At 49.1% G+C, this 23,222-nt stretch overlaps 1 protein-coding gene across 1 annotated transcript in view; it reads right to left on the reverse strand.

Annotated features, from left to right (window-relative positions):
- Positions 1–23,222, reverse strand: part of LOC144936451 (GTPase HRas) — a 98,176-nt gene that overhangs the window by 9,073 nt on the left and 65,881 nt on the right. The window contains exons 2-5 of the mRNA XM_078863507.1: positions 10,238–10,394; positions 5,536–5,714; positions 4,222–4,381; positions 202–324 (exon numbers count right to left, since the gene is read on the reverse strand). Of these exons, the coding sequence (XP_078719633.1) occupies positions 208–324; positions 4,222–4,381; positions 5,536–5,714; positions 10,238–10,348 (567 nt within the window). The 5' untranslated portion in view covers positions 10,349–10,394 and the 3' untranslated portion in view covers positions 202–207. The remainder of the gene's footprint in view (positions 1–201; positions 325–4,221; positions 4,382–5,535; positions 5,715–10,237; positions 10,395–23,222) is intronic.

Here is a 23,222-nt window from a genome sequence, read left to right on the forward strand (position 1 = left end):
AGACAAGCTACGGTTTAGAGACATTGCAAAGTGCCAGTACAGCAGAGGAGGATATCAGGGAACCCAATGGCACATGCCCTGCGCATACAGCTCCGTGCCCAGGGCTCGGTGCTTCCCAATGCTGGCATGCTGCTGCGCCTGCTGCTGTAGCTGCTGCTGTGCTTGCTGCTGTGGCTGCTTCGACGCGCACCATGCCCTCACCAGGGGTCAGGAGAGCACGCAGCTGCACACGCTGCACTCGTCCTTGTTGTTGGCGTTGTTCATCTTGCGCAGTTTGTGGTCCCGGATCTCACGCACCAGGGTGTAGAACGCATCTTCCACGCCCTGGTACGCGTGCACACATTCCCCGCTTAGCCTCCTTGTACGTCGTGGCAGTTTAATGAGTGCGTACTGAGGGTAGTGCAGGACAGGAGGAATGGTATGGCAAGTGCAAGACCCACCACCCATGTCTCCCCACTGCTGATACTTAGACATTGCAGAAGGCACTTAATTGAAGGCTGAGTTTACATAAGGAAGCCAAGTCCTGGTTCAAACACCACCTGTTACTGATGATGTACGTGGCCAATTCGGTTTCATATGCCTTTTCAATTGAGCAGAACGAATGGTTTGTTGAGATGACAGCCTGCTGGCCGTCTCCACTTCCACTCCACGTGCGAAAGCAAAACAAATGTCATCAAATTGGCAGCCGAATGCCCGACAAAGGTATCCCGGCCTGACAAGTAACGGGAGAAATGGCCCTTCTTCTCAAGGCCAAAGAAAGGTGAACGTCGGCTGCCGTCGTGAATAATGCAACTGACCAGAGGGCATCTCTGGTGCAAAATGTGATTATATCGTGAAGATGCTCAAGTTTTAAGACACTGATGTCCTCGTGCTGTAAGAAATCCATCTGGCCCACGAATGCCTTCACTCGAATATAAACGGCTACACCCTCGTCTCCTAAAGCCACCATCTGAGACACGCCTCGCAACACATGAAAAGATTGACCTGGTCGTGCTCAACAATTCACCCCACTACGTCGCCATCAAAATCAACGACTTAACAGTTGTCATCGTTTACAAGCCTCCATATATGGAATGGTCGTGTCTATTGCTACCACTGCCAAACCACCCGAACATCCATCCATGCTGGCGACTTCAATACCCACCACACCCTGTGGGGCCTATGATGCCAACGATTAAGCAGGTGAACAACTGACATCGGGGACAGCGGCAGAAGACCAAAAGACAACGGTACTTTCAAGTCAGCTCGGTGGAAAAATGTTACACGCCCGATTTGTTTTGTTTCATGAGAAAAGAATGGTAATTATATGAAGTCAATGAGAAATTTCCTCGACGATTTTCCAAATAGGCAACGTAGACATGTAGTGATCCTATTGGCCTTCAGATTCCACTCGTACACCTGCGAACGACTGGATTGCCGAATTACTGCAACTATGGAGAAATCTATTGGAATGATTCCCCCACGAATTACCAACTTCAATCACTTCATTGGCTTCATCCAGGCAGCTACAAAGGCCAATGTCGCAAGAGGCTTTAGAAAAGCCTTCACTCCCTATTGGTCTCCAAAAATAAAATACTAATTTTGTGACAATTCAATGCCGATCGGAAAAGACCGCAAAAGCATTGCTTGAGTCACTGAACTCGGCAAAGAAGAAAAAAGGTAGACTGAAGCAGCAGAGGCTCTTGACTTTACAAAAATGAGCCGAAAAACCTGGCACCTTCTAAGGCTGCCGGAAGCAACAGCGACACCAACTAATAAACCTCCGCAAGTTAAACCCAAAAACATTGCCGGACAAGTAAATCAGCAATTCACAAGCACCGATCAAACAACATTGGATGGCCAACAAAAAAAAACTCGACCGCAATCTCAACTGCTGCCAACATGCCTCCACATTCTCCAGCCCTTTCTCAATGGGGGGGGGGGGGGGGAAGTTGACACTCGTATTTCCCAGATGAAATCCGGAGGTCTCAATAGGATTTATCCGGAATTAATTAAGAACTTGAGATCACGAGCAAAATGTCTCGCCACCTTCCTCATCGATATCCACTGCGTAGGCAAGGAACCAAATAATGGAAAGCAGCTAAGATTATCGTGGTTGTTAAACTCGACAAGGATGCATCAAACGTTAAAAACTACTGCCTGATTTCCCCAGTCAGTGTCTGCTACAAGCTGATGGAGCCACTCCAACTCCAAAAAGCTGATACCTACACTTGAGGATATAGTCGCCAAGGAACATTCCGGGTTAAGAATCGGCCAAAATAGCTGCGATCAGTGTTTGCTTTAATGAGCCACATTGAGGCCGACTTCAAATGCCAGCTAAAAACAGCATTTATCGACGTCTCCTCGACATACGATACTGTACGGTTGAATGGTTTCCTGCTAAAGCTTGTGGCAGCAATACCTTGCTGCCCAACAATCCGTCTCGTCGCTAAAATACCGATGATTCAACCTCCACCTTGGTGAAGCTGCCAGCTGCCCATGGAAATTTTACAATGGACTTCCGCTGGATCCGTTCTTGCTCCAGTGCTTTGCAATATTTACACCGGCGACACCCTCCCGCAAGTTCATGTACTCGGATGACATCGTGCTGGCAACCCAAGCCCCATCTGAAGGCCCTAGAGGTGAACTTCAAGAATTGGCGCCTTCAGCCAAACCCCTCCAAGAGTGTCATTTGGTTATTGCAAACATGATCCCTTGTATAAAGGTGTCAGTTTTGGTGCCAGATAAAAGGGTAAAAAACCTATTACTATATCTTGCGACTGGCAAAGGAGGTCCCATAATGTAAATACTTACCCCGAGCTCTCAATACTCTGATAGTGCGCTGTTTTTGAGTTGTACGCCTTTTGGCGTCATCTGGTCCAATACCAGTGGAGACTAGGCTCTACGAAAAGCCGTCTCGGGTGTGGACCAATCAATTTCAAGGACAGTGCATATCATTATCAGAGTTATCTCTTTTTGTTTGCATTTTGACTACTTGTGTTGTGGTTATTGCAAACATGATCCCTTGCATAAAGGTGTCAGTTTTGGTGCCAGATAAAAGGGTAAAAAACATTTACTAGTGTCATCTGTCTTCCACCTGAACAACAGCTAAGCCACAAAAACATTAAATGTCAACTTCACTGGAATATCTATAACACATGACCACTAGCCCTGGTACTGACCACCACCACCTTGAACAAGCCAAGAGGAAAACAAAAACACGAGTGAACATTATTCAGAAACTTGCATGAAAAACGTGGGAAAGCGAAACCCACACGTTGATATCAATGCAAGCTCTGGTCCATTCTACCACAGAGTCGTATGTAGGTGCACAAATGTGGGGTGCCAGCCCTCACACACAAATCTTATCGATACCGAAATAAACACCGCATTTCATATTATCAGCGACACGCTGAAGTCAACTTCGCTCCTGTGCTGCGATGACTCGGGAGAACCACAATCTTATGGACATCGCTCTGCTGCTTCATCAAGACCGAAAAGAACTCCCAAACAATATGCTAAAATCTAGCAAAACTTTCTGGATCTACGCCTCTACTCTTGCGGCCAAGAATCAAGACATCGGCACTCGCTGGATGGAGAATCGTGGGTGGCTATGGATTTTGCAATAAACACGAACTTTGTTGAGGACCCGACTGTGGAAGTACCGGGCTTCTCTCTCCCACGACAATGATGGAACTCGCCAAACCATGCTCGAATGCAACATGGGAGATATGCGTACACCTTCCACAAAGTAATAATCAAAGAATTGCCAAACTGCAACTGTGGTGAAGTCAGAACCATCAACCCGGCTACCGATTTATGCACCATCCATGCGCATCCTGGCTGTGTTGCTGCAATAAATAAGCGGCTCCTGCCTCCTTGGATTGGTTAAAGGAAATTGGCATTCAACTATACCACATTTAAAAACTGTTTCTTTTCCCTCCTGCCATACCAAAGAAGATTAGTTTGTGAAACCATGAATGACTGCATCAGTTTTACACAAATCAAGCACACATAGCCCCCTACTATGTAAGACTAGACAGTACAGTCTTGAGACGGTGAGGCTTTTTTTCTGCGTGAACAATGGATGACGGTTGCTGCTCGAAGTGGCCTCACTACTCGAACTTTCCAGTGGGTGGCACCACACTCAAGCTGCCATGACTGCTGGGCTGTAGACTCTCGCACGCCGGTCCCAGCACAGCTCTCTATGCCCATGACCCCAGGGGTGGCCGAGGGCCGTACCTGCCGCGTCTTGGCGGATGTCTCAACGTAAGGGATCCCGTAGCTGCGCGCCAGGTCCTGCGCCTGTTTGGTGTCGACTGTGCGTGCTGGGAGGTCACACTTGTTTCCCACCAGCACCATGGGCACGTCGTCCGAGTCCTTGACACGCTTGATCTGCTCCCTGCAGTGTGCGGTGGGGGTGGAGGGTGGGCAGCCGATCGATGGCAGCATGAAACTCAACAGGCAAAGGTACACCTACATCATCGTCATCCAGCCCTTTACCAAGCCAATGGCTGGGTTAAGAGCTCTAACCACCACGGTGATCTCAGTGTTTGTTTGACCATACTTCACGCTGGTCAGTGCAGGTTGGTGAAAGGGATCCCCAGGACCATTTCTGATATCGCTCGCCACTGCAGTTAACCATGGCTGCGAATTGAAGCTAGTGGTTTGTTCCATAGTGCCCGGCTAACATAAGTGGTGAAGCATGGTCAATCCCCCAAGAATAGTAAAAACCAGTAACCATTTCCACACTCGATTACCGGTGCAGAAAGTGAGGACTCAGTAATCGTTTCCAGTGCAGCTTGACTCATAATTGCACCATTTAATGTGTGCGAACGTACAAACAGCATGGCAGCCTGCGTGGTACCTGTGCCCCATACCTCAGTTAACCCTGCAATCTCTCACACCACTGGCGGTGGAGAGGCCTTCACGACGTGCAGCTCCAAAGGGTATTTGATCTACTCTTCAATGCAGACCAGACGTCTCGAAAGGGGTGGGCATACTCGCATTTCACCCCACCACACGTGACCTGCCCATCGAACGCGGTGTCCCGATATATACCAAAGGGTGGACATAGGCGAAGGGATTCAGGAAACTTGGACCATAAATCGACTGCTGCGTTGAGGGACAGAATGGAACCGGTGGCCTCTGGAGAGCAAGTCCAGTGTTACCCATGCAGTTTTTTGAGACATTCTTCATGAGTAGCAAATATGCATTAAAGAAAGCAATTTTAACAACCCTACATTTTAAGCTGTTGGCATTTCTTACCAGGATTCCCACAACCATTTTCTCCAAACATATCCAAATGTTTTCTTTAAGTAAAAAAAAGTATGCAAAGAACCCCTTGTTTATTCCCAGCATATGATAGTTTGCCTTGCTGACAATAAACACATAACCACATACAACCCCCCCACTTTATGACAACACTGAAGTGAGGCATTATATTTCCATTCAAAGTCAGACACACACTCAATCATCAGCTCGGACAGCCATTTACTCATATAATTGTACAGCAGATCGGGCGGACAGGACCCCCATGCAGTGAGCCACCCGCACCTGTACTGGTGGATGTCCTCGAAGGACTTAGAGTTGTTGATGGCGAAGACGCAGAGGAAGCCCTCGCCCGTGCGCATGTACTGGTCGCGCATGGCGCTGTACTCCTCCTGCCCGGCCGTGTCCAGGATGTCCAGCAGACACGTCTCGCTGTCAATCACCACCTGCTTGCGGTACGAGTCCTGAGATGACAAAAACAGTGCCGATTAAATACAGCATGGAAATCCTTTCTATGAATGAACTAGGGTCTCAAAGTGTATTGAGGCACTGTCAGCTTGGTCACCAATGGGCTGAATAAAACCCATCATGTAAAAATGCTTCTCATAATAAGTTTTGCCTAGTCCAATTAGGGGTTATTATTTACATTTTGGATGAATGTATTGTCAGAATCCAATGTTGTTAAAAGTACAAAATGTGTCACCAGGTGTCCAATTATGGCTTAATTGCCCAGGAAAGCCATCCCGAGTCTAAAGACCGTTTTTCAGTTGGATCCTGACAAGATTTTTCAGCAGGGTGTGATGGTACATCATGTAATTTTTCAGCACTGGGATGTTTGGTCAATACGAGTTACATTGTTGTTTAGTCACGTAGAATGGAAATAATAAAATAATCAAAATAAAACATAATAAAATAATTCTCACGACGTTTCGGCCACAACGCAAGCAGCCGTCCTCAGGTGGAGAACAGGTCTGTCGAGAAGACAGAGTCTGAATGACACACCCCAGGCTTGGAGCGACTATTTAAGCTGGGATGGAGGGGGGGAAGAGCGCCTTGACAAAAGATTTGCATATCAAGAGGAATTTTGCATATTTATGGGAAATGCAGATATGCGATTAGTACTACTTGTGAAATGCGTAGGAGGTTTGGTGGGGGGTTTAAAGTCATTATGCCCGTGCATTGTGCAGGATTAGCAGCATCAAAGGGAGGGGATAGGGGTAACATTAATAAAGGGAAGGAATGTTAATAGTATGTAGCTGCAGTAACTAAACCACCACGTAAACAACTAAAGTATAAACTACATAGTATCATCAGTATACTAAATATACTCTCCAATAAGCTGAGATACTAACAGTAAGTAATACATTACAATTCTATGTCGCAAAAAATATAATATGCTTCCAGCTAAACTTTATTCTCTTACATCACACGAGTCTACACCGTACTATATACTGCCATAGACAAACCCAACATTAAATTATATACTGTATTACTATATACCACCTTATACATTGTAATATTACACTATGTATTATTCTACCCACCCTAATGTATATCACACTGCTGTATATTCACTATACAATTACGATACTATATATTACTTTCTACATTGTATTAAACATTACAATTTTATACTATTAATTATTATACAATCCGCTATACACTGTACCATTGACCGTCACGTGAAAGATACTAAGAGGAAGCAACGAAATATGTCAATGGGAGAGTAGTAGTAGGAGACTTGCAGCGGAGCAAAGAATCCATTCCCTGCGGAGAAAACAAGATATATAGTCAATGCCAGTGAGTGGAACGCGGTCTTAAAGTCACCGTAAACGTGAACACAATCAGTTAAGATCCGAAATGGTTTATTACGTCCTTCCAATGATTGCTGAGCCAGAATCCATCTTCTCGGTTGAAATTGTTTCTGTGTTTGTATATGTGGATCGCCTCATGAACGAATCTCTCACGGTAGCCAGATGGCTTGCAGAGAACCTCTGTCTTGGAGAAGTCAATATCATGTGAGCCCACTGAATTGTAACAGTGATCTGCCACGGCTGAGGTGTTTGTCCTACCGTGTTTCAAGTCTGCTATATGTTCACGGATGCGGTCCGAGACATGTCGTTTGGTTTCTCCAATGTAACTGCTACCACAGAGGCAACTTAGTTTGTAGATGCCAGGGTACTGTATGTCTGGAACCACATCTTTTACAGACGGGACCAGATCACGGATTTTATGTACTGTGTTGAATCGGACCTGGATCTTGTGTTTTATCAAGATTTTGTAGATCTTTTTTGTGACCCCAGCAATGTAGGGTAAGGTGATGGTTTTGAAAGGCTCCTCAACAAGATCCTTCTTGATGGTTGGAGTGATGGCTTTGCGGATTGTGTAGTCGGAGTAACCATTAGCCTTAAGAGCTTGGCGTACGTGTTTGAGTTCACTGGCAATGTGATCCTGGTCGGAGATGCATTGGGCTCTATGGTATAAAGTCTTCATGAGGGAATTCTTCTGGGATGGATGGTGGTGGGAATCCGGTTTTAGGTAAGCATCCGTATGGGTGGCTTTCCTGTAGACAGAGTGGCTCATTGAACCATTAGGTCTCCTTTTAATTAGGACATCCAAAAAGGGTAGCTTGCCATCTTTTTCGACTTCCATGGTGAATCTGATGGCTGGGTGTATGGAATTGATGTGGTCGAGGAATTGGTCTAGAGCAGGCCGGCCATGTGGCCAGATGACAAAAGTGTCATCTACGTACCTCTTCCATAAGGTCGGGCATAGAGTGGCAGTCTGGATGGCGTAAGTCTCAAATTGCTCCATGAAAACGTTGGCTACAACCGGAGATAGCCAACGTTTGGCAAGCTACCCTTTTTGGATGTCCTAATTAAAAGGAGACCTGATGGTTCAATGAGCCACTCTGTCTACAGGAAAACCACCCATACGGATGCTTACCTAAAACCGGATTCCCACCACCATCCATCCCAGAAGAATTCCCTCATCAAGACTCTATACCATAGAGCCCAATGCATCTCCGACCAGGATCACATTGCCAGTGAACTCAAACACGTACGCCAAGCTCTTAAGGCTAATGGTTACTCCGACTACACAATCCGCAAAGCCATCACTCCAACCATCAAGAAGGATCCTGTTGAGGAGCCTTTCAAAACCATCACCTTACCCTACATTGCTGGGGTCACAAAAAAGATCTCGAAAATCCTGATAAAACACAAGATCTAGGTCCGATTCAACACAGTACATACAATCCGTGATCTGGTCCCGTCTGTAAAAGATGTGGTTCCAGACATACAGTACCCTAGCGTCTACAAACTAAGTTGCCTCTGTGGTAGCAGTTACATTGGAGAAACCAAACTACATGTCTCGGACCGCATCCGTGAACATAAAGCAGACTTGAAACACGGTAGGACAAACACCTCAGCCGTGGCAGATCACTGTTACAATTCAGTGGGCTCACATGATATTGACTTCTCCAAGACAGAGGTTCTCTGCAAACCATCTGGCTACCGTGAGAGATTCGTTCATGAGGCGATCCACATATACAAGCACAGAAACAATTTCAACCGAGAAGATTGATTCTGGCTCGGCAATCATTGGAAGGACGTAATAAACCATTTCGGATCTTAACTGATTGTGTTCACGTTTACGGTGACTTTCAGACCGCGTTCCACTCACTGGCATTGACTATATATCTTGTATTCTCCGCAGGGAATGGATTCTTTGTTCCGCTGCAAGTCTCCTATCACTACTCTCCCATTGACATATTTCGTTGCTTCCTCTTAGTATCTTTCACGTGACAGTCAATGGTACAGTGTATAGCGGATTGTATAATAATAAATAGTATAAATTTGTAATGTTTAATACAATGTAGAAAGTAATATATAGTATCGTAATTGTATAGTGAATATACAGCAGTGTGATATACATTAGGGTGGGTAGAATAATACATAGTGTAATATTACAATGTATAAGGTATAGGGTGGTGTATAGTAATACAGTATATAATTTAATGTTGGGTTTGTCTATGGCAGTATATAGTACGGTGTAGACTCGTGTGATGTAAGAGAATAAAGTTTAGCTGGAAGCATATTATATTTTTTGCGACGTAGAATTGTAATGTATTACTTACTGTTAGTAGCTCAGCTTATTGGAGAGTATATTTAGTATACTGATGATACTATGTAGTTTATACTTTAGTTGTTTACGTGGTGGTTTAGTTACTGCAGCTACATACTATTAACATTCCTTCCCTTTATTAATGTTACCCCTATCCCCTCCCTTTGATGCTGCTAATCCTGTACAATGCACGGGCATGACTATAAACCCCCCGCCAAACCTCCTACGCATTTCACAAGTAGTACTAATCGCATCTCTGCATTTCCCATAAATATGCAAAATTCCTCTTGATATGCAATTTATTTTGTCAAGGCGCTCTTCCCCCCTCCATCCCAGCTTAAATAGTCGCTCCAAGCCTGGGGTGTGTCATTCAGACTCTGTCTTCTCGACAGACCTGTTCTCCACCCGAGGACGGCAGCTTGCGTTGTGGCCAAAACGTCGTGAGAATTATTTTATTATGTTTAAATTTTATTATTTTATTATTTCCATTCTACGTGACTTTACCGAAAGAACCAAGAAGATGAATCCCTGCAGTCACGAAAGCTTTAAATAGAAATTTAAATCGTTGTTTAGCTTTGACAGGAACTGCAGAACCCAGAGGGAAATCCATGCAGAACAGGGGGTGAACATACAAACGTCACACAGAAAGGCACCCAAGTCATTATTCTGATCCAGAACCTTCTTGCTGTGAGGCACGTGTGACTAGACCACTGCACCACCACTCTGCCTCTTGACTGCTGCGCCACCCTGCCAGATGAATCCCATGACCTCAGCAGTCACGGCAGTGAGCACTCGGAGCTCCTCCCTTGTGGACATCGTGTGTTGCTGCAGCAGCGGAGGCAGGGAGCGGGGGGGACGTCACCTCGATGGTGGGGTCGTATTCGTCCACAAAGTGGTTCTGGATGAGCTGGATGGTGAGGGCACTCTTGCCCACGCCTCCTGCGCCAACCACCACCAACTTGTACTCCGTCATCGTGCCCGCCGGCCTGCGTGTGCTCAGTCACTCCGTTGCGGACAGCCTACGCACCACCAAAAACAAAGATCCCCCTTGTACTCTACTGTTGAGGCAAGTGCTGTTAGGTAGCACCGAAGGCTGGCATGGCAGATGAGGCAGTGTGACCAGCGCTGCACTCCACCACACTCGGAGACATGCACACACAGGCATGCGCACACACGCAGGCACACGTCCACACAGGAACCTCCTTGCCCACCCTGGGGTTGCCTTGCTGCTGGCAAAACACTGAATGTGCTGCTGCATCATATCCACATGACAGCAAGGGGCTCCTCAAGGACTTAAATGGACAAGGCTCAATTATTGCAACTCACTACTCTACGGGACGTCTGGAAAAAATATTAGCAAGCTGCAGCAAGTACAAACTGCTTTGGCATGAGTCATGACGGGTACTGTAAAATCCGACCATGTCCTGGTGCTCGCTGAGTTGAATTGGGTTCCAGTTGCTGAACGAATACATTCTAAGATTGCACTCTTCACATACAAAGTGCTTGCCACAAATGAACCACAATATCTTGCCGATCTTGTCAAGGAGCATAAACCATGACAGAAAGGCCATTCATCCTCTCAGCGACTTTTGGCAAGCCATCAAACAAAAATGTTGCCTGCATCACGCGCCTTCATATGCGCTTCCATGGCCATCTGGAATGCTCTTCCTTCTGATATTAGGAAGCCAAGTGAGCTATGCACTTTTAAATCTAGATTGAAATGCAATTTCTTTAGAATTGCATTTTGTGTTTAGTTTGTTATCCTTCCTCCATACTTCCAATGAGTACAATTGGCTACGGAGGTGCGAAAGAAGTTCAACATACATACATAAACTCAATGATGACCACGATGTATAGGCATCCCTCGTGTAACGCGCCTGCCCCCATGACCCCCCCTCCCTCCCCCATAGCACGAATTCTCAGTAACGCGATTACCGTAATCTTTTAGGGGCATACTTCACACTTATGCTCTGCGTTTCAGTTACCCACGCAAGAAAAAAAACTTTAATAATTGTCAAATTTTTCCCCAAAAAATACAAATTCTAAGTCAAATATTATATTCTTTGGGTCTTTCAGTAAAGTCTCGTAGATAGGTTCCAAGAAAATAACAAAAAAATAACAAAAAACTACGACATTTCGATCACAACACAAGCGATCGTCATCTTTTTTCCTCCTGATGACGATCGCTTGTGTTGTGATCGAAACGTCGTTTTTTTGTTATTTTTTTGTTATTTTCTTTGAACCTATCTACGTGACTTTACCGAAAGACCCAAAAAATATGAATTCCTGCAGTCACGAAAGCTTTAAGTCAAGATTTAAAATATTTCTGATGGGGTCACCGCATCATGGCAGGGCCCAGCGTCACGGGCTGGGCGTAGCCGTCGTAAATCTGCCACCTTTGCTTGCATTACGCGTGCTGATGCTGCTGCTGCAAGAAGCCCACGGAAGCAACACGTTCCTTCGGAGTGGGCAGGTAGGAACTTGGTTGGACAGAGCATTCGTGCACGATAGAAAGCTCGCGGTCACATGACGCACTTCAACCAATCCGGGAGCGTACATGTTTGGGAGGGGCTATGCATGACAGACAAATAATCCCTGGTGAATAAAGTTTGAACCACTTCTACAGAGAAGTTTTAAGTTTGTTTTCTCTCTCTCTGGGTTTTTCGTTGTCTCTCTCTGCCTGTGTATCGGTCTTCGTGTCTGTGATTTTTCAAATTTAACACTTAACTTCTAATTGAGCAATCATTGGAATAACGTAATCAACCAGGCTATGGGTTAATGGTGTGTTGACCGACCCTCTGTGTTGCATTGCATTACATTTCGAAATTTTTGCTAGGTTATTTAATTCAGTGTCTCTCTCTCCCTCGCTCCTAATTTTTTCAAGCTTTCGCGCACCGTACCACTCATCGTGCTACTCATTGACATGCTAATTTCTCTACCCCCTCCATCTCTCTCCGCCCCCGCCCCCCTCTCTCAAGCTTTTACACCTTGCCACTCACCGTTGCCACTCATGGACATGTTAATTTATCTAACCCCTCCCTCTCTCTCCGCCCCCGCTCTCTCTATTTAAGGCCTCGACACAGAGGCGTAGTTTCTGTATTCCTATGTTTGTGCTCTCTCTATGTATCTCTGTGATATCTGTCTGCTTACATGTCTGTCTATATGTTTCTGGTTCTGTGTTTTATCTCTCTCTAAAATTTTAGCATTCTCAGGAAGAACGTAATCAACCAGATAGGGTGTTGACTGTTATGTTATCCGACTCTCTGTTGTATTACATTACATTTCTAAAGTATACTAGATTTGTGTTTATATTTAATTTATACCTGATGATGATTGCTTGTATTGCAATCGAAACGTCGTATGCTAGTATTTAATTTAATTTACTATTTTATCTTTATACGTGACTTCACCAAAAGAACCAACGAATAATCCCTGGTGGGCAGTGTGGAACTGTTGTTCCTACCTGTATAAAATAGGGCCTGAAGTTACTCTTTATTAATTATATCTGTGTCTGAGTAATTTTTTTAATCTTAACTTTTATTTTTCTATGGTAAAAATAATAAAAATATCACGACGTTTCGATCACAACACAAGCGGTCGTGATCAGGAACAGGGAGGTTAGCCTCTGAGCGCAAGCTGTTTATAAAGATGTAATAAGAGCCATATATGGCTCACGTGGCGATTGGCTTGCCGGTCCCGCTTTGTAGCCAATAAGGGGAGAGCCAGGGAGCATGGCCTCGGCGTGATCACGGCATGTTAGCTAGGGTCATTGGCTTGGCCAATCTGGGCCTCAGCTAATGGGAAGCCGGATCAGAGGCGTGGTCCCGGGATTGATGGGGAATGATCTGGAACGGGCTAAGCTGACTACGGAGGATTGGCTTAGGGGTACCACGTGACCGAGGGATGAAGAGGGGGAGAGACGAAGGGGTCGGGAGCAGACCTAGGAACGAAGAGAGCAGGAGCCACGGGCGTACGGGGCTCGGGGTGCCACGTGCGCAAGCGACTTAGCTGGTTGTCTGCCCGCTTCCCGTTGCCTGTCAGCAACGGGGAGTGTGTGTAACTGTGGAAGTGAAAATAAAGGACTGATTCCAAGAGCCGTCTCGAGAAGGTTTATTACATTAGGTTTATTACAAAGGTTTAGAGATGGGCGGGGCAGCTAATGTTAATGTGGGAGAGGGCTTCGACACCGGCAGTAGGTCTACATCAATCAAAGCATTGCGTCTCGCTCCACACACCCACACACTGCTGACGGTGGAGGTTGACAAGAAAACACAAATCAAGTCATGACCCAAAGTGGTTGATGACATCTTTCCAATGATTGCCGAGTTTAAAACCGTCGTCTCGGTTGAAATTGTGTCTGTGTCTGTATATATGGATGACTTCGCGAACAAATCTTTGTTGATAGCCAGTCGGCTTGCAAAGTACCATCGTCTTAGAGAAAGCAATTTCACGTGAGCCAGTCGCATTAAAGTAATGATCAGCCACGGCAGAAGCATTTGTCCTGCCGTGTTTCAGATATGCCTTATGTTCACGAACACGGTCCAAGACACGTCATTTGGTTTCCCCAATGTAACTGCTGCCGCAGATACAGCTTAGTTTGTAGACGCTGGGATATTGCATGTCAGGAATCTTGTCCTTCACACATGGGATCAGATCATGAATTTTATGCACTATGTTAAATCGGACCTAGATCTTGTGTTTATTCAAGATTTTGGAAATCTTTTTGGTTATCCCTGCTATGTAACGTAAGGTGATGGTTTTGATTTTATCTTAAGATGGCTCCTTCCTCACGGTTGGGGTGATGGCTTTGCGGATTGTGTAGTCAGAATATCCATTCGCTTTGAGAGCCTGGTGTACGTGTGAAGAGGAGTCGAGAATGGTTTGAAGCACTTCTTTACACTCGATCCACAACCAACCCCCGAACACCCGTCTCACAGCACCCTTTAAACCATCTCCAATACACATTCCCGTCTGGCACACCTTGGTCCGGGTGACGTCGTGTTTGCATGGTGCGTGTGCGTGGCTCGCAGATCCCCTACATCATCCCCCCCCCCCTTCCCTTGAGACCAAGCCGTTCTCGGCTCAATAAATGTATGCCTCGGCCGTTCAAAGCCAACTGCGACTGGGCGCGTGCAATCCAACAACAAAAATAATAGTGCAATAAGCAAAAGAAACACAACACAATTTGCCCTCTGTCTCCTTGTTAACACGAGTGCCGCCACTGTCGCCGACCTCCCCCACGATCTGATCCCTCGACCGAACACAACAGGGTTGCAGGGATGTCCGTGTCCACGGCTGCGACAAGGCGTGAGCGGGTCACGGGCTCCCGTCCTGTGGCCAAGTCCTCTGCTGCGGCTGTGTCTTTAGCCACGGATGGCGACGGGACCCATGCTGGCGTTCCGGTCACCTGTAGTCCTGCAGGATGGACAGTGTCTGCATTGTCAGTTGGTCGCGTAGTAGGCCGTGAGTGTGACAACCTCTTCCCACCCGGCCGAACTGACGATGAAGGTGGTGAAGGTGATGATGCTGTTAGGGGCGGCTCGGCCGCGACGTAACGTTTGAGCCTCGAAGGGTGAACATACCACCTACGCTTTCCCATCTGAATGCGAACACACCGAGGTCGCAATACCTGCAGCACTGTGACCGGGCCCTGCCAGGGCCGGTGCAGCTTCGCTGACGTCCGCAACTGTACCTGCAGGCAGTGCAGCCAAGCCAAGTCACCCACTGCAAAGGGATCCGCGACCGGCGGCTTAGCCTGCAAGCGCACGTTCGCAGCTTGTGCCGACGCGGATGCTGCCGAGGCCGCCTCGCGAGCCTTGCGCAAATACTTGAGCGAGTGGCGGAACGCGACTGGCCAATCTCCCGCCCACGATGGGACAGGGCGCAAATGTGCCTCAATTGGAGGGCTCGGCTCGCGTCCATACATCAAGAAAAATGGTGAATATCCCGTTGATACATGTGGAGCCAAGCGATAGGTCGTCAAAACCCCAGGGATGTGTAAATCCCAGTCCGTTTGCTGGTCATTGACCAAGTGACACAGCATCTCCGAGATGGTGCAGTTAAAGCATTCCACCATCCCGTCCGTTTGTGGGTGGTAAGGGGACGTTCGCACATTTGATGCCCAGCATGGCATACACCTCCTGCAACAGTTTGGATGAAAAGTTCCTGCCCTGGTACGTCAGCAGCCGCTCTGGAGCCCCCTTGTCAGCGACATAGCCATTTACAAAGGCGTCCGTTATGGACGACGCCGTCTGGTCGGGCAACGGGCAGGCAAAGGGCCATCATGTAAAGTATTCCATCCCCACCAGTATGTATCTACACCCTCGAGGGGTGGCGGGGAAGGGGCCCAAGATAGAGGCCCACGAGCTCGTTTACCCGGGAAACTTTAATTGACTGCAGGGGAGTGGTTTGCACGACCGGCGGGGCTTCCTGCGCGCACAGTCCACGCACGCCGATACCCGGCGGCGGATATCGGCGGACATGCCCGGCCAAAAATAGCGTAGGCTACCTAGATGGAGCAACTGTTGGACATGAACATCGGAGCATAGCTGACCCCGCAGGGAAGAGGGCACCACCAGAACTTTATGGTTCACCGTCGCGTCCCAGCGCATCAACAACCCCTCCCACATGAGGAAAAACTTCCCTGACGTGGGGAGATCGTCAGCGCGTGCCGTCTCTGCCAGCCGGCGAAACGGTGCCAAAAACGCGTCTGCCTGCTGCCGTTCCCTCCATTCTCGCATGTTGAGCCCCAAGTCGCTATCCAGCGATACCGTCGGCCAGTCCGTGTCCCTGGCGGAAATCGACGCCACAATCTCGGGTTGCGTCGCGGCCGGCGGTCTACAGCGCGCAGATCCGTCGCCGCAAGCGCACTTCTCGGGGGCTGCGAGTCTGGACAAAGCATCGGCGTTTGTATGCCTGACTCCTTTCCGGTGCACCACTCGATATGTGTACTCTTGCAGCCGCTCCAATCATCGGCCATCTGACCGGTCGCTTGGTCAATGCGGAGCGAGTACTGCAATGCCGCATGATCCGTCCGAACAGTGAATTCGCAGCCGTACAGGTAGGGCCAAAACTGCTGCACAAAGTGGACGACGGCAAGCAGCTCGCGGCACGTGACGCAATATCGCTGCTCGGCCTGCGACAAGACGCGACTTCCGTAGGCAATGACAATCTCTCTCCCCTCATGAATCTGGGAGAGAACGGCCCCGATGCCCACGTCGCTCGTATCCGTTTCCAGCAAGAAGGAAATCGAAAAATCGGGGTATGCCAGGGGCGGCGCTTCTGTCAACCGCTGGCGCAATGTCAAGAACGCGTCGGTTTCTGGCTGACCCCAATGAAACAACTGTCCCTTTGCCGTGAGCGCATGCAAGGGCTTAGAGATGGTTGCAAAGTTGTCAAAGAAACGGCGATAATAAGAAACAAACCCTACGAATCTGCGGACTTCAGGCACGGACGTGGGTGTTGGCCAATGACGGACGCACGCCGTTTTGTCGGGATCTGTCGCGACCCCCGACGCATTTACGACATGCCCCAGGTATTTAATGGAGGAGCGAACCAAATAGCACTTGGAGGGTTTTAATTTTAGCTTGGCGTCCCGGATTTTCTATAACACCTGTCGCAAACGGGTTAAGTGCTACTCAAATGTGCGAGCGAACACGATCACATCGTCGAGATAGATGAGGCAATCCAGCGAGCACCAGCTCCATCAATCGCTGGAAAGTGGCAGGAGCCGTCTCCAGACCCATCGGCAAACAGTTGAAATGAGAGACCTTGAGGCATTCTGAAAGCCGTTTTCGGTCTCGATTCGGCATCTAGTGGTAGCTGCCAGAATCCTGCCAAAAGGTCTAATGTGGAGAAAATGTTTGCTCCTGCGAGGGCATCCAATGGCATCCGCCAAGGTAACTTTGTTCAGCCGCCTGAAGTCTATGCATAAAACGCAAGGATCCGTCTGATTTCTTAACCAATACAACCGGCGCCCCCAACGGACTCGTCGATGGCGATATGATGTCTGCCTCCATCATCTCCTGCACTGCCTGCCGATGTGGTGCTCCACGAGCGTCGTGCGACCAACATCGTAGGGACCCTGACTGAACACGTCTGCGAAGTCACTCAACAAGGTTCTGAGCTCTCCCGATTCCCTTGCCGACAGATCGGTCTATCCATGCCTTGTCCTCTGCGCCGACCGACGGACCATCCAATTGCACATTGTTGATGGTGTGCGCCTCAGGGTTCGAATGCATGGGACTGACATTTGCGAACAAGGTCCCTTCCTGAATTGTTACGGGGGTGTCGGCCGTGTTGAGGACCTGCATGAACAGAGGCCGATTCCTGCGCACAAGCGTGTCAGCTGCTGCTAAACAATGGCGACCCACCACCGACGCATCTGACCGGGAAGTGACGAGCGGGGTGCAATATTGGAGCGGCACCAAGACCTGTGCACCAGGCGGGATCAAGACTGTAGTCCTGACCAGCACCTGAACTCGCGGAAGCTGCTTTGATTCCCCGTCTGGGCGCAAGAAATACAAGCGACCCCCCGACGGGGTCTCGACGCAGCCTTCGTCTGTCAGAATGCGAAGGGGCATGAGCCCCAACAGGTCCGTGCCCAGCAAGCAGGGAACCGTGAGCACACTGGAGACCAGTACCGGAGCACGTACCTCCAGCTCCCCGATGCGGACCGGCACTACCACTTGGCCCACAATCCCCATACTTCCCCCATTTGCGGCTATGTATCTGGCCTGCACCGGCGCGAGACAACGCTGTCCCTCCGGTAACAAGTCAAAGATACGCAGGGATATGATGCTGGCCAACGCACCCGTGTCGACCCACACACGGACGCTAACCCCTGCCACCGAGCCTACTAACACGGACGTCCCCCCCGTGGCCGCCACCATCCTTCTGGCCAACCGACGCCACTTTTTAACCGTGTCCGGCCACAGGCCCGGACCGTCAGCGGAAATCCTAGCCTGCGCCCCCGAGTGATGAGATGCGTGATGGGGTGAACATGGCGTGTATGGTTCTGGCCGGTTGTTCGAGGTGTCAGCACTCGCCTGAGTCGGAACGGCCGCGGACCGAGGCTGACAATCCCGGGTAGTCGTCCCCGGCGCACTCATCCTGCTGCGGCATTCGCGGGCGATGTGTCCCTCCCGGCCGCAGCGGTGGCAGATGATGTCGTCGTTGACCCGAGGATGATCTCCTGCCTCGCGAGGTGCCCATCGCCGGGGTCGGCGCTCCGCTTCCCGCGGGATCCTCGGGGACTGCCGCAGGGCCGCCACCGTCTCTCCCTCGTCGTCCTCCGCCGGTGGAGCGTCTCGAGTTGGAGGCCGTGGCCGCTCCTCGACGTCACCGCAATCAAATGCGACATGTGCCACAGCTCGCGCGGGTCCCGCCATCTCCTCGTATGCGCAGAGATGGTGTGTGACCCATAGCGAGGTGCGGACTTCCTCCTCCACCACCGACAGCATCGCTCCCACCTTCCGTGCCATGGCAAGGAGCCGCTCCGCCACCAGCGAGTCCAGGGCCGGCTCGTTGAACCGCGGGAATGCGGCTTCTGCCATCGCCAACAGTTCCGTCCTGAAGACCAGGAACGATTCGGATGCTTCACGCTGGCGGTCTTGAAACCTCTGGCGCACTCCAGACGGAGGATCGAACACGTCAGCCATCTCCTTGTAGACACCCTGCAGGGTTCCTCGTTTTTCATCCGGAATCCGGTTGCACACCACCAGTGCGGGGTCGTCCAACACGGTGGGCAGCATCGTCAGGGCTTGCTCCTCCGTCCACCTCATTGCCCGGGCGGCAGTTTCAAACCGGCAGACGAAAGCGCGCCATTCTCCCGATCTGGATGCGAACTTCTGTATCGCGCCCAGCTGGCGGCTCCCATCCTGATCCTTCCTCCGCGGGCCTCGGCTGAGGTTCTGGCTGCATCTCGCCCCCGGTTGTCGCTGCTATCGGAGGATCTCGGGAGGACTGACTCGAGTGTTCTCCCAGGTCCCACGCGGGACGCACGGTCAGCAGCCTCGTTGATGCTGCTCCATCCCTGGAGAGATGCTGAGGAGTGCCTGGTCGGGAAGGCTGACCCGACACCCCCGGTTCCTCCCTGAGGAGGTGTTGCGGCTGAAGTTCCCCCCGCTCGTTCGAGCTCAGGACCCAGCCGACTAAGCAGCGCGGTGACTGCCTCCAGCAGCAGATCCATCCTCCGATTCCTCAAGGATGATCTGCGGCGGCGACGGCGCTGTGTCTGCACCGCCGGGTTGGTGGAGGAAGGTGGCCACACGGGACGAGCAGCTGCGACGGATCTCGTCGATGAGCCGGGAGACGAATCCCGACTCGTCCGTTCCGTTTCGGAGCAGATCTCGTCCTGGGCACCCAGAACGTCTTCTTGCTGTGTCTCCCCCCTTAGATTCTTGCTTCGGGTGAGGTGAGACATCCCACCGCTGCCACCAGATGAAGAGGAGTCGAGAATGGTTTGAAGCACCTCTTTCATTCACCAATGCACAGCTACACTCGTTCCACAACCAACCCCCGAATACAGTCCCACTGCGCCCTTTAAACCATCTCCAATACACATTCCCGTCTGGCACGCCTTGGTCCGGGTGACGTTATGTTTGCGTGGTGCGTGTGCGTGGCTCGCAGATCCCCTACACGTGTTTGAGTTCACCGGTCAGGTGTTCATGGTCGGAAATACAGAGCTCTTTGGTAACGTACCCCCTGTATAACATGTACATTGTCTATAGGAAAATAGGCTTCATACAGCGCCGTTCGACTTACGTGCGGTTTTTCAGGAACGCGTTACGTGAGGGACGCCTGTAATTACATAACGATCTGGGGGGCCGTCTTACTTTTGGTCTCAGTCAGTGAGTATATCTGTTTGTCTCAAAGCCTATACAGTGGAACCTCGGTATACGACCGCTTGGGAATACGTAGAATTTGGTATACGTCGTGTTTTTTCGAGAAAAAATGTCTTGGGATACGACGTCTTGCTTGGGATACGACGCGTTTGCTAGAACTTGTATGGGTTGGGATGAGCCACAGCGTACAGTACCCGTGTATGCCCCGTTCATGACTGAAACAAAGCGAGAGGGGCGGGGTGGCGTGGGGGAGAGGGGCGGGGGACTTGGGGGAGAGGGGCGGGGGGCGTGGGGGAGAGGGGCAGGGGGCGTGGGGGGCTGACCCCCTGGAGGGTGGAGCCACGGGTCGAGGCGCGCGCGACGTGCGGGTTGAGGCACGCCACGTGACCAGCGCAGCTGGCAGCAGCGCGGTCACATGGCTTCTGTATGCATTTGAGTAATTAGTGTCTAAATTATTTTATACAACCCCATTAATGTATAATTATTATCTAACCTATAAAAGGCTTTTTGTCCGTCTGTCTGTCTGCGTACGCTCGCTTGCAGGGGATTTGGCTCTCGGACCGTGGGGTGTACCGAGAATTTTTTTTGCCGGGAGGCACGCCCCGAGCCCCGCGGTGGGAATATACATTTCCGTTTCTTCGTCCCTAAACGTTAAAGCGGTTTGATGATCGATTTAGTGCGATTTATCTTGATTTATTTACTTACTTTTGCCGACCGGCGCGTGACAAAGCACGCCGTTGCGCATGCGCGAAACGCTGACATGTAGTTGCCCCTGGCAAGCTGTCGCTGGAGGGCGGACGCGATTTCTCACTCGCGTTAAAAATATGCGCACGCATTAACACACGACGCTAAGGTAAATTCATCAAAGTTTCACGTCCTCTTCTCTCCCCCCCCACCCCAATGTGTGCAATTACTATTATAGAGTCAGTAGACAGCTATTAGACAGTATTATTGTAGCGCGCGGGGGGGGGGGGGTAGCGGCCCAGCCCCCAGCTTCGGCCGGCTGGGCAATCTAGGCGAGGCAGGCAATCAGGCGAAAATTTTGTGCTCTAGAATCGATATACCCAGCGTTGCCCGGGGGGGGGGGGGGGGGGAATACATTTAAAATCTTCTGAAAACTTTCAAACATAACATACCAATGAAAATAAAACTATGTAATTAAAAATTAAACCCCCAGCGCGCCAAGAATCGATTATTTGAATCGCGCAAAGGAATCGAAGGTTGTAGATTCCTTTAGAATCAGCCGATTCCCGTTTACTATAATTTGGTTATAGAGTTGATATAAACTGCTACTAACGGGAAATATCCGACGTTGACCGGGGGAAAAATACATATACAAATGAAAAGTAAACTCATTACTTAAAATGAAACCCATGCGCGCCAAGATTCGATTCTTTAAATGTAGACTGTACAAATAGTTGTTAAGATGGGTGAGTGTACTGGCAGTCAGTAATGTAGACTGTAGCCTGGTTAAGTTTGCTGAGTGTACTGACAGTCTATAATGTAGACTGTACAAATAGTTATTAAGCTGGGTGAGTGTACTGACAGTCTATAATGTAGATTGTAACCTGGTTATTAAGCTGGGTGACTGTACTGGCAGTCAATAATGTAGACTATAACCTGGTTATAAGCTGGGTGAGTGTACTGGCAGTCTATAATGTAGACTGTAGCCTGGTTATTAAGTAAAGTAAGTGTACTGGCAGTCTATAATGTAGACTGTACAATTAGTTTTTAAGCTGGGTGAGTGTACTGGCAGTCTACAATGCAGACTGTAGCCTGGTTATTAAGCTGGGTGAGCGTACTGGCAGTCTATAATGTAAACTGTTGCCTGGTTATTAAGTAAAGTGAGTGTACTGGCAGTCTATAATGTAGACTGTACAAATTGTTATTAAGATGGGTGAGCGTACTGGCAGACTATAATGCAGAATGTAGTATGGTTATTAAGCTGGGTGAGCTTACTGGCAGTCTATAATGCAGACTGTAGCCTGGTTATTAAGCTGGGTGAGTGTACTGGCAGTCAGTAATGTAGACGTTAGCCTGCTTATTAAGCTGAGTGTACTGGCAGTCTAGAACGTAGACTGTACAAACAGTTATTAAGCTGGGTGAGTATACTGGCAGTCTATAATGCAGACTGTAGCATGGTTATTAAGCGGGGTGAGTGTACTGGCAGTCTATAATGTAAACTGTAGCCTGGTTAAGTAAAGTGAGCATACTGGCAGTCTAGAATGTAGACTGTACAAATAGTTATTAAGCTGGGTGAGTGTACTGGTAGTCAATAACGTAGACTGTAGAAATTGCTATTAAGCTGGGTGAGTGTACTGGCAGTCTATAATGCAGACTGTAGCCTGGTTATTAAGTAAAGCAGCAGGTACCACCACAGTCAGTATGCACTGCTGTAATCATAGCGGGTACCACCACAGCAGTATGCACTGCTGTAATCATAGCAGGTACCACCACAGTCAGTATGCACTGCTGTATTCATAGCAGGTACCACCACAGTCAGTATGCACTGCTGTAATCATAGCAGGTACCACCACAATATGTACTGCTGTAATCATAGCAGGTACCACCACAGCAGTATGCACTGCTGTAATAGCAGGTACCACCACAGCAATATGCACTGCTGTAGTCATAGCAGGAACCCACCACAGTCCGTATGCACTGCTGTCGTGAAAGCAGGTACAAACACAGTATGTACTGCTGTCATCATAGCAGGTACCACCACGATATGTACTGCTGTCATCATAGGTCCACCAAAGTATGTACTGCTGTCATCATAGCAGGTACCACCACAGTCAGAATGCACTGCTGTAATCATAGCAGGTACCACCACAGTCAGTATGCACTGCTGTAATCATAGCAGGTACCACCATAGCTGTTCCCACTGCTGTTATCATAGCAGGTACCACCACATTCAGTAGAAACTGCTGTAATCATAGCAGCTACCACCACAGTCAGTATGCACTGCTGGGATCATAGCAGGTACCACCACAATATGCACTG

This window comes from Lampetra fluviatilis, chromosome 16 (genome assembly GCF_964198595.1).
Source record: "Lampetra fluviatilis chromosome 16, kcLamFluv1.1, whole genome shotgun sequence".
NCBI lineage: Eukaryota > Metazoa > Chordata > Hyperoartia > Petromyzontiformes > Petromyzontidae > Lampetra > Lampetra fluviatilis.